The 15,481-nt window shown below is 36.7% G+C and overlaps 1 protein-coding gene across 6 annotated transcripts in view; it reads right to left on the reverse strand.

The window, feature by feature from the left end:
* MAGI2 (membrane associated guanylate kinase, WW and PDZ domain containing 2) overlaps nucleotides 1-15,481 on the reverse strand; it is a 2,888,931-nt gene that overhangs the window by 1,132,561 nt on the left and 1,740,889 nt on the right. For 3 of the 6 annotated variants that reach the window (XM_044088323.1, XM_044088326.1, XM_044088327.1), the window contains exons 8-9: nucleotides 15,165-15,293; nucleotides 13,891-14,073 (exon numbers count right to left, since the gene is read on the reverse strand). In XM_044088323.1, coding sequence (XP_043944258.1) covers nucleotides 13,891-14,073; nucleotides 15,165-15,293 — 312 coding nt within the window. The remainder of the gene's footprint in view (nucleotides 1-13,890; nucleotides 14,074-15,164; nucleotides 15,294-15,481) is intronic. The other 3 variants (XM_044088325.1, XM_044088328.1, XM_044088324.1) reach the window with 2 other exon arrangements.

Consider the following 15,481-nt stretch of genomic DNA (forward strand, 5'->3'; position numbering starts at 1 on the left):
AAATAAATAAAAATAAATAAAAGAGACTTCTTTGTGGTTCAGAGAGGACACTTCACTGAGGATGGGGGGCACAGCATTCTCCCATGTTTGTGATTACCAGGTTGAGAATGTTTTCACCCCTTGTGGGTGTATGGACTATGTGGCCCAGGGTGCTTTTGTTTACAAAGTCCAGGAATCTCTGGTTCTGTATGTCTAGGGTCATGTAAGTATCCTAGTTTATAATGAGATAGTTGAAGTCACCCATGAACATACCTCTCAACCCTTTAGAGCAAGAAATCTGGACAAAGCCTAAAATAACGGTGTGACAAAGTCCCCAAAACAGGATTTTAAATTTTGCTCTTATAATCTTAGAAAGTTGCCAGAATAATAGGATTTGTATTAGAGTGCATTTTCTGAAGGATATGAAGTCTGAGACTCAAATTTATGTTATTATTTAGTGACTTCAGTCTTCAGTGGTTTGTCAGAAAAGCACATATTTTATGAGGAACAGGCCAAACCTAAAATAATGGTGGGACAAAGGCCCAGAAATAGAGAAAGATTTTAAAATGTTCTCTTATAAATTAGAAGGTTGCCAGAATAACAGTATTTGTGTAAGCATGCATTTTCTGAAGAATATGAAGTCTCAGACTCAAGTGTATGTTATTATTTAGTAACTTCATTCCTCAGTGGTTTGCTAGAAAACTACATATTTTATGAGGAACATATCAAAATTACGAGACAAAAATCTGGACAATTGAGAGGTATGCCCATGAATGGGATAGTGTGTTGAATGATAAGAGCCTCCAGTAAGTTCAATTATAACTTATGGGTTTTTTGTGTTATGCAGGGTGACCTATAGTTTGCAGAGATATGCTATGGGACCTTGCCTAGGGAAATCTGGACATGGAGAAGCTTAAGTGTGTCATCCTGTTTGACTAGACTTGAGGCGAGTTTGTTGTTGATATATATTGAGACACCTCCACTTCTGGTTCCTGCCTGTGCAATATCTGTCCTAAATCTGCGGAAGGCATTGTAGCCCTGCACTGTCAGCCCGCTCTCTGCAGCTTTAATCCATGACTCAATAGCTGCACAGATGTCCACACTCTCCAGGGTGAGAAGAGCTTGGAGGGAATGGAGTTTCTTGTTTAGTGTCCTGGCATTTAGCAATAACACATTTAAATTCCCTTGAGTTGATTTTGCTATGTCAGAAGGTTTGTCCGTTTTGCAATGCCTAAAAAAGTCACTATGGGAGGGGAAGAAAATTTGAGCCAAATATTCAAAAGCCTAGAGGGGGCAGGTGCAGGCGGAATTTATAGACTAAAAAACCCTCTGGTCAATGAAACAATTTCACTTTAAGCCTCCCTGTGTTTCCTAACTCAGACAGGCCAGGCTACCCATCTATTGCCATTAGAATTGCAGTCGCAGTCTTCTTAATATAAAAACACATTATATATAAGTTTGAGGGTATAGGGGGGTAAGGTCCCCTCATACACATTGAGCGTGCAGGGGGCCTCACCTATCTGCAAAACACAACTTTAAAGGAGAACAATGACCTTTGACAATCACTGTTCTTCTGTATTTTCAAACTTTTTATTTTTAATTCTGGGCCTCAGAACCACAATAGTGACTGCACACATACATCTGGCATAGATAATGATTATACACATACAAGCTGCATGGGCTGTAAGTACATACATATATTCTGCACAAGTAGAGATAATGCACAAACACTGTGCATTATCTCTACTTGTGCAGAATATATGTATGTACAAGTAGAGATATTGCACAAACACTGTGCACAGGACATGATTAGACATATGAATCCTACAAAGATAATGATTATGTGGATACAAATGTACGTACATGCATCCTCCACAGATAAGGTTTATGCAGGCACATTGTACACATGTATTGTTTATACAGATGCATCTTTATCATGCAATGAGTTCACATATGCATACTGCATAGATAATGATTATATGGATACATTCTGCACAGGTGTCGAGTACACTCATGGATCCTCCACAGATAAGGTATATGCAAATACATCCTGCATACGTAATGATTATACAGATGCATTTCTGCTCAAGTAATGTGTTCACATATGCATCCTGCAAAAGTAAGGTTTATGTTGATACATCCTGCACACAATGATCATCCAGATACAATCTGCCCAAGCAGTAAATACATACATGCAAACTGCACAGGTAAGGATTATGCATGTAGATTCTGCTCGGGTAATGTTTAGACATATGCATCCTGCATCAATTATGGTTATGTAAATGGCAAAGAGATAGCACAGTAAAGTGGACTGGAATATAGATTAATTCTGATCTACAGCTTTACTTTACGGAAATACAGAAATCAGGATGTTTATAACATCTCCTTAAAGAAACATAACTGAAAGCATTGAGGACCATATTGCAAGCAATTCACCATTGTTACAATGTGTTCAACAATGAATTGTGATTAGGTAATGTTCGGTCAAAGCTAGAACTGAACAAAACAAACTAGTTTAAGCTTTGACTGAATGAGGAGAATGAAAAAACACAACTAACAGCTTTTTTCCTTTTGTGGGGACAAGCAACCCATCCTGATTATGTGGTAGCTGTTTGCTCACACCGACCCCTTACTTCACAGGCATACGACTATGGAGAAAATGAAAGGCAAAAGGCCCTTGTGGTAACTGCTGGTATACAAACAGAAACTGTACTATCGCTGATTTGCTTTGGGGAACAGCAATCAGAAAGACATGAAATGGGAAGTGTGCTCAGCAAGCTGAAAACGTATTCCATGCACACTCAAGCAAATAGTTCAAATCTTATCCAGTGCACACTCAGCCAAGGGTATTTAATGAGAAAGTAACTGTACCAATAATGCTGCACAGGGTATATTTAAAAAAAAAACAAAAATGATACTGTGTATAATATGGTGTCATTTTATTTAATTGAAGCCACATTTAATGAAACCACTATCACAGAATGAGAAATGTTGAAAGCCAGTTTCACTGAGAACCTGAGAACCTCATTAATACCTACACCATGTGTACATTGTTCTGAGTGAACAAACAACACAAGCATAACTCGCTATGGATATTCTTGCAGCCTTAAATATTGATGGGGATTCATAAAGATTACCACAAAGTGTAGACTACATGTACACTTAGTGTAATCTTTCTGAGTGACTAGAAAACACAAAAAATGTGGTAGGGATGTTGCTGAATACAGATCATGTACACTTGGTGTACATTTTAATAAATCGAGTAAACTCCCATACATCTCTTCCCCCACCCTTATGAACATCTACTTATTCCACACATTGTAAGTAAAAAACTCATTCCCCAGCCATATTTTAGCATCTGCTGTAACAATTGTACTGTAAATAAAGATGTAAAGCATATATACACCTAAGTAAAGATCTCAACAAAACTAATGAGAAAATAAACTAAACAGAAAACAAATACCAATGCATGACTTCTTTTCATATGAATTATTAATGAAAGTGCTTTCAGTGTTATTTACTCAAAACTAGTGTTTTCATTGAAATGCCGTGATGTAGAAGACGAATATTGTAGCACATTAGAAAAATGAGGCAGCGAAGAGCAGGTAGTCTATAACAGGCCCGTCTAAAGGGGGCAGCAGCTGTATTTTCCTTCTTGAGAACCTATTTTCAGTACATTTCTTCAAAGATTTCTACCTCTTGGGCATGGAAGCAGGCCCTGTCCACAGTGCACAGAGTGGTATTTCTGTTTTGACGTCAAGATAGTGCCCCCATCTACATATTTCCCATTTTAGCCATAAAGAAATCATGGATGAACTGCAGTTGAATGAAAAATGAGTAATCAAGGATAACCTTATCTAAAAAAATGTATTACATATAGTGGACAAGATGAACAAAGGTTGCTCAGTTATGTTGTCATTTAATGAACCATGACTGTGCAAGCCCAACAAAATGGACTAGCATCTACTGATGGATTTTGCAATTTAAACTGAGGTTGTATTAACCAAGAGAATGCATCTTTGTGGGGTACTGACCCTTAACATAACAAGTTTTAACTGAGTTTCCTTTCATTTATTGGTCTCATCTGACCATGGTTTCCTAAAACATTATTCAGTCTGATGACTCATAAGTGTATACCTGGAGTAAGTTAGTAGGACCAACCAGTTAAGAAAAGATGCGAGAGATATAAGAGCTCACTAGACTGGGCACTACTAAGGATGATATAAGGGGAATTCTCATATCTGTAATATCATACACCAAAGGTCCGCCTGTAGTGGGTAGCAGCTGGGATGAACTGTATGCAATAACATAGCATGAGAAGGCAGTCATGACAGGATAAAATAAGAAGCTCAAAACAACAAATCCTTTACCACACAGAAGCAATAAAGTCCCAAAGTGGATATCGATGTGTTAGTTGTAAAACAAAAATAAGTAATTGCAGAGATAATTGAGCAAACTGGCTGGGTAACTCAGATATATTTCAGAGTGTAGTTTACTACATCTCTGGCAGTTAATTTACAGACAAAAATAAAAATCTCGTATTAGTAAAAATCTCTACTGGCTGCCTCACAGCAATGGATTTCAGAAGGAAATTCTGTTTTGTCCCCATATTAATTCTACATATTACAGTAGTAATAACTCAGTTCACAGTGATTCCTCTGCTTTGTTTATACTGTATCTTATCTATTATGAAGGCATTTTAGTATCTTTTGATCTTTCTCAGTCCTAACCATTCCTTCCAAGCCAGCAATTTATTTCATTGTTATACGTGCCTGTAAAAACATAGGCTAACTTTGTTTACCTTTAATTATGTACCCTCCATACCTCAGATTCGATGTAATGCTTGTGTGTACCTCCCTATATTCTACATTACTTTGCATTATGTACCTAGTTTCACACTTACATGTTTAGATTTGCATATCTCCAGGCAGTAGATGAATGTGGTCCATTTGGATCAGCTAATTACCCTAGACAGGAAAAATTAAGTAGTGCTAACTAATGGCATAACCTAAGTCCTAGCTGTCACAGGACAAATGTACAGAAACAGAAGAGGATTTGAATGATGTCTGACCTGATCCTTTACTTTCTATTTCCTATCTTTTTCCCACCTGGGATCACACATGTGCCCTTCATTCTGATCTGTGTACCGAGTGGCCTCCATATCTGCTACACTATTCATAGGATCATAGGAGATTACTAGGCTAATGGCTCTGGGGCCCTTACATGCCTAGCCAAGAGTTTATCCCCAGAAAAAAAAACACAATCAGTGAGGGACACAGGTGGATCCCGTGGGACAAATCTGAGGTTGCCCATCCACTCATCAAGGTTGCGCTTGAAGAGGGTCAGCGACATACTTTGTTTGACATGTATGGAGAGTCTATTCCTAAGATGGGGCAGCCTCTGAGAGACAACCCTGTCTCTCCATCAGGTTTTGTTAATGTCACATATTACATTTAAGCCTTTTGATCAGGTAGTATGAGAGGAGCTAGATTGAGTAGTGCAGGGTCTGAGATTGCCTTGTAAGTGAGACACAGGTCACCTCTGAGCAATCTGCACGATACAGAGTAGAGTGATAGTGATTTGATCCTGTCTGCATAGAACAGGTGTTGGAGGTCATGGATTCTCTTTATGAGGTATTTCTGTGACCTTTCAAGGTGGTGCAGGTGTTTGAAGAGGTACATACCAAATGAGGCATTGTACTCAATTATTGGCCTAATAAGGGAGGAGTACAGAGAGGTAATAACCTCCTTTTTTCTGGATGCGATCTCTTTGCTTATGAGATGAACCAAGTAAAAGGCTTTTCTGACCACTGCTCCTACATAATGGTCAAATGTGAGATTGTTGTCAACTTGTTTACCCAGGTGTCTCACCACAGGTTGTGTGCTTAGGGGGTTGCCACTAATGTGGTAATCAGTAGGGGCCGTGTTTTTGCCAAATAGTATGATAATACATTTTTTTGCATTTAACTTAAGGCCTTGACTTTGGCACCAGTCATTTGTTGCTATGAGACCCTATTGAAGTATGTCAACATCATTTGGGGAGTCAGTGCAAACACCCAACTTACAGTCGTCCACAAACTTGGTCAGCCACAGGCCTTCTGTCTTTGCCTGGACCTCTGAGAAGTAGATGCCAAACAACAGGGGTCCCAGGACAGATCCCTGGGGGACACCACTAATGACAGGTCTGCTATCGGAGGTAGTAGCACCTCCTTTGACTTTGTGGGTTCTATCAGTGAACCAGATGGCCACCCACCTGATGAGACAGAGATTTACGTCAGGTTCTGTTAGCTTTTCAATGATGCCCGAGTGGGGGATTGTGTCAAAGGCTTTGGTCAAGTCAAGGTAAGCTGTGGGTACTGACTTTCTCTCATTAAGTGCCTTGGTGACAGTCTCAAAAAAGTCAGTCAGGTACAATAGGCAAGATCTGCCCTTGACAAATCTGAACTGGGTGGGGTCAAGATTGGCATCAAGCTAGACTTGTAGCTTCTTCCTTTCATAATATATGGACTAAGTGATTTGCTACAAAACTAAACACTATGTTACTCCTCCCATCAGCAGAGGGCACTGTCCTATATGCATCATGATTTATGATCTGGCTGCTATGGGCACACCTTGAAAGTTTTGCCTTTTTTTAGCACTGTACATATGAATTTTTATCTGAACCACAATAAGATGGACAGCTGAACAACATAAGTTAGAATCACTACAACAAACAGACATTTAAACGCAGTAGTCATTATTTTTCTCGATTTTTCAGACTGATTTGATATAAGTATTCGAAAATATGGCAGCATATTAGCACAGGTCTTAGATTTGCTATCTCACAGTACTTGGCTCTTCAGTTTAATTTTCATCTGAGGTGTGTTCTGAGTAGAGTTTGCACGTCTTCCTTGAGTACATGTGGATTTTTAATAGGTGCTTCAGTTTTATCCCATGTCTCAAAGAGAAGATGTAGATAAACTGGTGATACCTCAAACTACCTACAGGTGCAAGTGCCATGTGAGGGTGAGTGAACATGTGTGTGTGTCACAACAAACTGGAATCACATCCAGAGTTAGGTTTCACTTCTTTTAACCCACTGAATGTGACAATATGCTCCAACTTTTCAGCATTCCCAGACTAGATAAGTGGGTAACAGAAAATTAATTAATAAATTTGAGGATATGGATTATTGAATTTCAAAATGATGAAGTAATAATTCAGAGAGTATCAGTCACTTTTTCTTATTTAATGTCATATAATTCCCTAAGAATTTTTGAGCATATATTGAATATTTTACAGAAAATGTATTTACTTTTTGTATGTCTTAGTTATTTAGTTATTTGTTAACAGGGCATATTGACTGATCAGTTTGACCCTTTTCACCTGCAACATTGACTCAGAACAGAGCAAAAGACAGTAATAGAAATACAATGAGCACTGTTACAGAAAACTTACTAACCAGCAATGCACATCCATATATTCATACATAAAACTGAATAAACAGCAATGCATATTCATACATAAAATAAGGGTCCCTGTCAGTATTCCATAACAACTTGTATCTATGAATGGGGAAAAGGAAATTTAACCTAGGTCTGTCCCCTACTTTCATAACACACACAGGAAGCTACTGATATATATATATATATATATATATATATATATATATATATATATATATCGAAATTCATATGGTTGAGACCATATCATCGAGTGTTTAGAACATCGATGTTGTCAATGGGGAAGAAAAAGGTAAATAAAAAAGGGAAAAAGCTAGTGTTCTGCAGGGCAGCATGGTGCCCTGCACACTGTCTGTGAATGTGCCTTGTCTGTGATGGCACTGCAGACAGTATACGGGATCTCTCCCGTTTAGCGCTTCCGCATATAGTGCTAAAACAGAGATTTCCCTTTACCCCACTATAGTGTGATCTCGGAGTTGGTATAGTAAAGTTGGAGGTGTGGGGACTGCAGGTGGGCAAAGCCCCCCAGCATAAAATAGTTTTTAGAGGTTTTTTACATTCCCTTTGAATCTCCAATGGTTTGAAACTCGATGTTCTGGTCTCAATGATCAGAATTTCGATGTTTCAAGCTTTTGATGATTCAAAGTGGAAGTATATATATATATATATATATATATATATATATATATATATATACATATATATATCCACACACACAGACACACACACACACTATATATATATATATATATATATATATATATATATATTCTTCTTCTTTCAGCTTTTCCTGGTTAGGGGTGGCCACAGCGGATCACTGTCCGCTCATGATTGGCAGTGGAGTTTTACGGTGTTGAGTTGCCAGCCCAGCGCCCAACCTTCCACAGAAGGCACACACACGCACACACTCACACCTAGGGCCAATTTAGTGTGTCCAATCCACCTACAGCATGTCTTTGGGATGTGGGAGGAAACCAGAGCACCCGGAGGAAACCCACGCGACCACAGGGAGGACATGCAGACTCCGCACAGAAGGCACCCCAGCCTGAGGATCGCTGCACCACCATGGCTGCCCCCTATATATATATATATATATATATATATATATGTAAAATATCCCCATTATTATCACTATGCACAATATGAATTCAGTAGATAAAGGATTAAGGTAACTGAAGCACCATACAGTTTGGGAAATTCACCTAGGCTTAAAATGGCCTGCAAGGTCAGACAGCCTAGTACTAACCCATGAAGCTATAAAGACAGATATCCACTAACCTGTAATACATGAATAGTAAATGTATTCCACACTCTTTTATTTGTAGAGTATTTACATGTAATACATTTAACACCATTCATCAGATGGCTCATCATAAGATGGTGTGCAAAATACTGTAGGTCTGTGCATGCTTACAGATCCAAAGCAACAATGGTGCTACTGCCAACATGCTTACAGATCAACAGTTGAACATGATTTGTTCTCCATTGTCTCTAAAGCATTTACATGTAAATCTCTCTGTCTCTCTGTCTCTTTTCTCACCCTTTACCCTAACAACTTTCCTTTACATTATATCTGTGTAAAGAAATTTATCTCTTATGCACAATATGACCACAAAAAAAAAAAAAAAAGAAAAATGTTTTTATAATTTCTTTGTTTTAGACTTTTAGACTTTTGCATTTCTCTCTGTTTGCTCCTATCATAGTTGTACATAATAACTAACCTTGTTTTATTAATTCTAATCATGTATTGCTTATTGCTGTATAACCATGTAATATTCCATTGGAGCTTTTCTCCCCGGGCCTCTACTGAAAATGGACATATATCCAGTTAGACTAGCCCGGTCAACAAATGTAAAATAAATAAATAAATAAATAAATAAATAAATGTATTTTCTTTGAATCGGTTATCTTTCAATCAGGTTTTGAATCAGCAGGCAATGCCACCTATGCGTTAATGTTTTTAGGTATGCACTTCCATGATACTTTTTCACCAGCAGCTAAAAATACATTGGGGTATTCTAAGAAGAAATGCAATCAAGGACAATGTTGTAATGTTAATTGTTTGTATGGCAGGTAATTAAGTAAAATGGTGGCCCTGTTCCTTACTGGCAACCAATGAAATCCATCCCAGAACTCACAATTATAAGTTAGTGGACCTGCAAAGTAAGAAAATGTACAACTTTTATTTATAGTTATTTGTAGTAAGAGTGTGTTACTAAATGAAATGAGTGAGATAATTGGGAACCCATATTATAATACAGGCACAAGCACATTCCTTAAAATGGCTAGGCATAATGCATTTGAAAGAAGATGCGACAATCTCTTGCACAAATTTCATTGTGAGATGATTTTAATTTTCCACTCTCAATTTACAGTTTAAATGACAGAGAGTGGTCAAAATTAAGGCAGCAATATCTTTGCTCAGTAACTATGGGAATGAGACTGCTTGTAGTGTCACTGAGATTTATTCCAGTCCTGTTTAATTGAACATTGAAAAGAGTGGTGTTATTTGATTTTTTTTTCTGAAATGGAGCAAACACCATCAGTGCTGATGTCTTGTGGTTTACTAAACATTTGTTTTTATTTATCCACATGTATAGCTGATGGATGTCAACTTGGACATTTTTCCCCCCAAATCCTGTTACTTATCCATCAGACTTGAATAAAAGTATATAATGTACATGCAGTATTACTTTTAGTGATGAAAGTCTGTAGTGATATCAGTAATAATTAGCAGTGAGCATAATGCTGCCTCTTGGTTAATGGTTCCTATGTCAAACTGATTTGGAAAGTATGATTCCATAAGCAATTTTTAGATCACATAACAGTGTAGGTCCAAAGTTAAATTTGTCTAATTTGGTAAGTTGGAGGGAACAGTCTGCCGTTTTGAAGGCTCTTGTCTCACATCTATGAATTCATAATCAGTAACCGGTGTATAGTTTGGGCTGCTATAGAGCTTATGCATTGCCACATGGTTGAAAAGACTTTTCAAAAGCCACACTGAGTGTCGTAGTTTACATAACCAAATATGAACTGCTATATCATTTTTCAAATAGCTTTACTATTGGGCATACACTGTTGGTACTGTTATGGTGAAAATGGGTGATTTGGGCCAGTGGATTTTATATAGGATATTTAAATGCTTTATCAGGTCTTGAACTACACATTATGCTGACGAAAAGAGATTAGTACTGGTCTATCAATATACATTTCTGTCAATCTTAGCAACACAGAGTGCAGATGGCTTAGTCCAGTACCTGTTTAATTATCCTTTTAAAAAGTCTTACATTTATTTCACTTCTGTTTGTCTGAAATAGAATGTGGGACTGATTTCTATTAATTGGCATTTTTTGAGCTAGGGTAGCTATAACCCTGATAATGGGATGGAAGGTATAGCAGTTGTATGATTTTATATTATATCTAGTGAAGGTATTAAATAGCCATTGAGACTGTTTTGAGCAGGATGGTTTGTGATGTGGGCAGAAAACTGTTTAATGGGATTTCAGACAAGTCTAGGTGGTGTGATGCGGGTAACTGCATATTCTGAAGACGTGTAGTCTTTGCTGAGGTTGCTATTACTGTATATGTTTTTGTCAGCTCTAAGCACCTATTGGTTAGGTTACTTTTCCGTTTCTCAGGCTAGGTCAATTTGCATAGTTAATGTTTGGTTATTTGTGATTATCCATAAGTACATTTGTCCCCTCATCTTTCTGCATGATTTTGGGAAGAGTGTATCCTGTGCTACTGTCAGTTGGATAAGAACACACGGCATTGCCAGGATTTGCCTTTTTAAATTTGTTAATCCAGACATTCAATGACTTGCAGCATTGTAAGCAGGCCTGATTTCATTGTTTCTGATAAAAGATACCCTGCTAATATCTCTAAGTTTTTTTGGTGTTTTAAAGGATCATTTTGTTAAATACATGTCAGCTGCCAATATTTTCACAAAACATCCAGATTTTTGCCTCATATTTTTGGTCTGTTTGTCATAAAATTAGTGTTTTTTTTCTGGCAGTTAGTTAATATTTGAAATCACTAAATAATAACATACACTTGAGTTAAAGACTTCAAATCCTTCAGAAAATGCATGTTCAAATTTGCTATTCTATCAGCTTTCAAAGTTTCAAATAGCAATATTTAAAATCTGTCCATATTTTTAGGCCTTTGACTCCACATTATTTTTGGCTTTGTCCAGTTTAGAGGTTGAGAGATATGTTGTATTATCAGTAGGGAGTGATCATTTAGGACATGAGATAAGATGGACACATTAAGATATCTCTATGATATGTTAGTTAATACAATGTCTATTAGTGTGTCTGAACATGTGTTAGGGTTCCAGTTTTGTAAGTTCTTTGTCCAGTTAGTCTAAACATTTAGGTTATGACAGTTTTGGAGTTGAGGAGCTACTGGGCCAAGTGCATTCATGTTAAAGTCACTTAGCATTTATGGAATTCTTTCTATACCCATGGATAAAATATTTGCTACTGTTTGTTAAAAAAGTGATATAGACAAAGGTGGGAGATACAGAGATGCATATGCTAAGTGTGGCAATTAATTTGTGTATACACTGCATAGTGATTTCATTAGTTTGTAATTCCTATAAATTTCTGTACCTGACTATCTTATTTTGTTAATGTATAGTTTTCTGTTCGCATACATTAAAGATACCTGTTAATAGCAGCCCCCTAACTTGCTTAATACACTGGATGGTGGGTTACGTGCATGTATAAGTATAAACAAAAAACGCACAGTGCTTTAATTGCTTTTAATTAGTAAAAACAACTACAAACCTCACAATTATGTTAGAGCTACTCATCTGGGTTTTTTAAGTAGGACATGGAAAGGGCCTTGTTTCCATTTTGCTTTTCATTTTTATGATCACTTTCTGATCTTCTTAAATGCCCACTTATGACATAAAGAGCAAGAGTGCTGCCTTGTTTGCATTACTTCCAGTTTAATTTGAACAAGAGACATTTCACATGAGTTCAAGGTACTGCATATAAGTTCTTCCCTTGTCTGTGACTTATCTGTTTACATTTAAGATTATTTATACACTAAGATGATGAACATATTCTATAATTATTTTTAGAAAAAAATAAGTTAGCCTGCCATATAGTCTGAAATAATGGGTTAATTTATCTTGTAGCCACTGAATCTGCTATAGCAGTTTATAAGACTGTGTGAAATTATTCATAAAGATAAATAAACAAAATGTAAACAGAGTCAAAATGTATCGCATTACATACTGCTGTGATTTGAAGAGTTACAGCATCTCTCTGTCTCTGCTGTGCCTTAGCACCTCCCTGTAGTACTTAAGTCTTGGATATGAATCAAGGACATATCTCTCAGTAGGGTATAGTAAACCTTGATCCAGAGGTCACTCTAAATTGTCCATGTCATTGACAGCTTCTTTATATGCATGGCAACACAAAAAAACACTAAGATTAAAGCAGAGGACTGATTAGTCAGAACTGCTTAGTGTATTTCCATTAAAGTGTAATTTACATTTATGCTAGGTTTCAAGATGGTAGAACTTTGGAGTAAAGTTTTCTCCTTATATCAAAGTTCAGTGTAATAATAATACATAGAGCAGTGGAGGGTGCAGGGACAATGACCTCAGATGGAAGTGTAGTGGTGGTATTTATTCACTTGTAAAAACAGTTTTTTTCTTGTTAAGTTGGCATTTTGAATTTTTTTACTTATTGCGTGCCACGATGTCTTAACCAGGTAACCCTTGTCCATGGGAGGCTAAAGCTGTTTTTTTTTTCAGGAAAGTAGATGCTAGAGCTGAGACTAATGAATGCTAGCAGCCTGGCTATAGGACTGACTTTGCTGCCAAGTTTTCCACAACATATCAGTTTCCATCCCTTTTGTGTGTTGCAGTGGCCTCTCTCATGAAGAAGTACCTCTGCAACTATATAAAAAATGAAAGCTTGGGTCAAGATGGAAGAGGATACTTTTGTTGATGAGGAATTACCACTCCAGCCAAAATCAATCTTCTGGTAATTACCTCTGCAATATGTGAGTATGGAAAGCATGGTGTATTTTTATAGGACACCCAAAGGAGTAATCAGCCTAGAGTAGTTCGTAGTAGCACTGCATCCATTTTAGATGTGATCTTTAGAAAAGCACAACCAGTCCTTGGAAATGTGATATTTACATTTCCTTCAAAACTGAGACACCTTATTTAGCAGTTGCTATTTCAGGTAAAATGGTTTACACAAGGTTTTTATGGTTGTTTCAGGTTGTAAATATTTTTTGGCTACAGCTTAATTTTGCAAGAAATCCTTTAGGAAAACATACATTGAACCTTTGTTTATAAAAGTATGTGCTGCTTTTGTTTTAAAATTCTGTTTGAAAAGTCAGTCAACTGGACTTGCTTTACTCCTTTTCTGACAAGGGGACAAACAACAACAACAAAAAAATCATTACTGAAACAGCGTAGAAAGCAAACCATTACAGTTCTATACCTGTTTCCATCTTGCCATCCTGTGCCGCTGGTCCATCAGGAATAACGCTCTTCACCTGCAGGAACTCGTCGGGCTCATCCCCTCCAATAATGGTAAACCCAAACCCCATGTTGCTTTTCTTTAGAGTTGTACTAAGGAATGTTCCCTTTAGCTGAGATGCATCACGTGTGAATGGAGGCCTTTCTGCACCAGTTGACAAAAAAAGAATCAATTCAAATTCATGTTGAAGCAAATAGAGGTACACACAGGTGTGCACTTCAGTTGCATTTGTAACAAACATACTGCTGAATTTCAATAAACAGCTTAAATAATTTAGTAATTTATTTCTGTCAGAAGCACAGAATTCTCCATTTTCATCAAAAGATACTGCTTTTATTAAAGCATGCATTTTTGAAACTATGTGTGTCTATCATATCATTTTTAATACATAGAAATGTAATGATATTACATGCATTCAACAAATGTTTGCATTGCTTGCTCTTTTATATTTTCACTTTGCTAGTTAAGGCTACAGGACACAGTAATATACTGTTATACTAAGTCATAGCTTGTTTAGTTAAAATAAATATTAATTTTCACATTTAATGCTTGATGCTTCTTGAATTACAGTATGTGTATGCTAAAATGTGGTTTGTGTCACATATATTTTACTACATTTTTTGAAGCAGGTACATGCAATTGTTACTAAAATAAAGCATATTAACATTATCATGTGTTTATTTTAGACAGCTTGATATCTAACATAACAATCTGCTTTGATCTTTATGACTGTCTTATTTTACAAATAAATATTGTATGACAAATATGTACATGTATTTTTAATGGATTTAAAATCCTGATATTTTATTTTTCAATATATATCAATAAAAGCATAGATATTAATTCTATATATTGACTTATATACTTACATATCTGAAAGTGGTTAAATTATCACAAACTCCTCCCCACTTCCTCTTTATGACCTGCAGTATATATAGATATGTGAATATATATGACTGCAGTCCATAGAAGAAAAATACTAAATTTTGCAGTGATTTATGCTAATATGACATTATACATCTTTTACAGATGTGAAGCTTTACTACAAAGCGAGTAAGCATGCATCACTAACTACAGGGAAACGTTAGTCCTCACCATGCTTCCAGTGCCTCAATTTGTAAATTATTTGTGAATAAAATATAAATATTATATGTGACAAACTAAATACTGTGATTTAAGTTATCCTACTATTTGATAACAGTGCTGCTTTGCCAAGAAGCAGCACTTTGACATACCATACAGCCTGTACATTCCAGCACTTTCACTCCGATACTGTGACAGGTCATTCGTACTGCGAGACCTCTGAGGCGCAGGGCAGTGGTGAGCGAGATTGGGCCTAGGTAATGTTGATGCAGAGCTTTCTACTGTTACAAAGGAGAAAAACCCTCATTCTTAGGCTGTGGTCTTCAAATACCTACTAGGTTCTATGAATATTGATAGAATGTAATATACTTCATTCAAAACACATTAATCTTCACTATACCAATATATTCTTGCAAACTGCTAAGCCATAATGATTAATGATTTAATTAAAATGGGTTAGCTGTATGTA

This window comes from Protopterus annectens, chromosome 11.part0 (genome assembly GCF_019279795.1).
Source record: "Protopterus annectens isolate FY-2018-M chromosome 11.part0, PAN1.0, whole genome shotgun sequence".
NCBI lineage: Eukaryota > Metazoa > Chordata > Ceratodontiformes > Protopteridae > Protopterus > Protopterus annectens.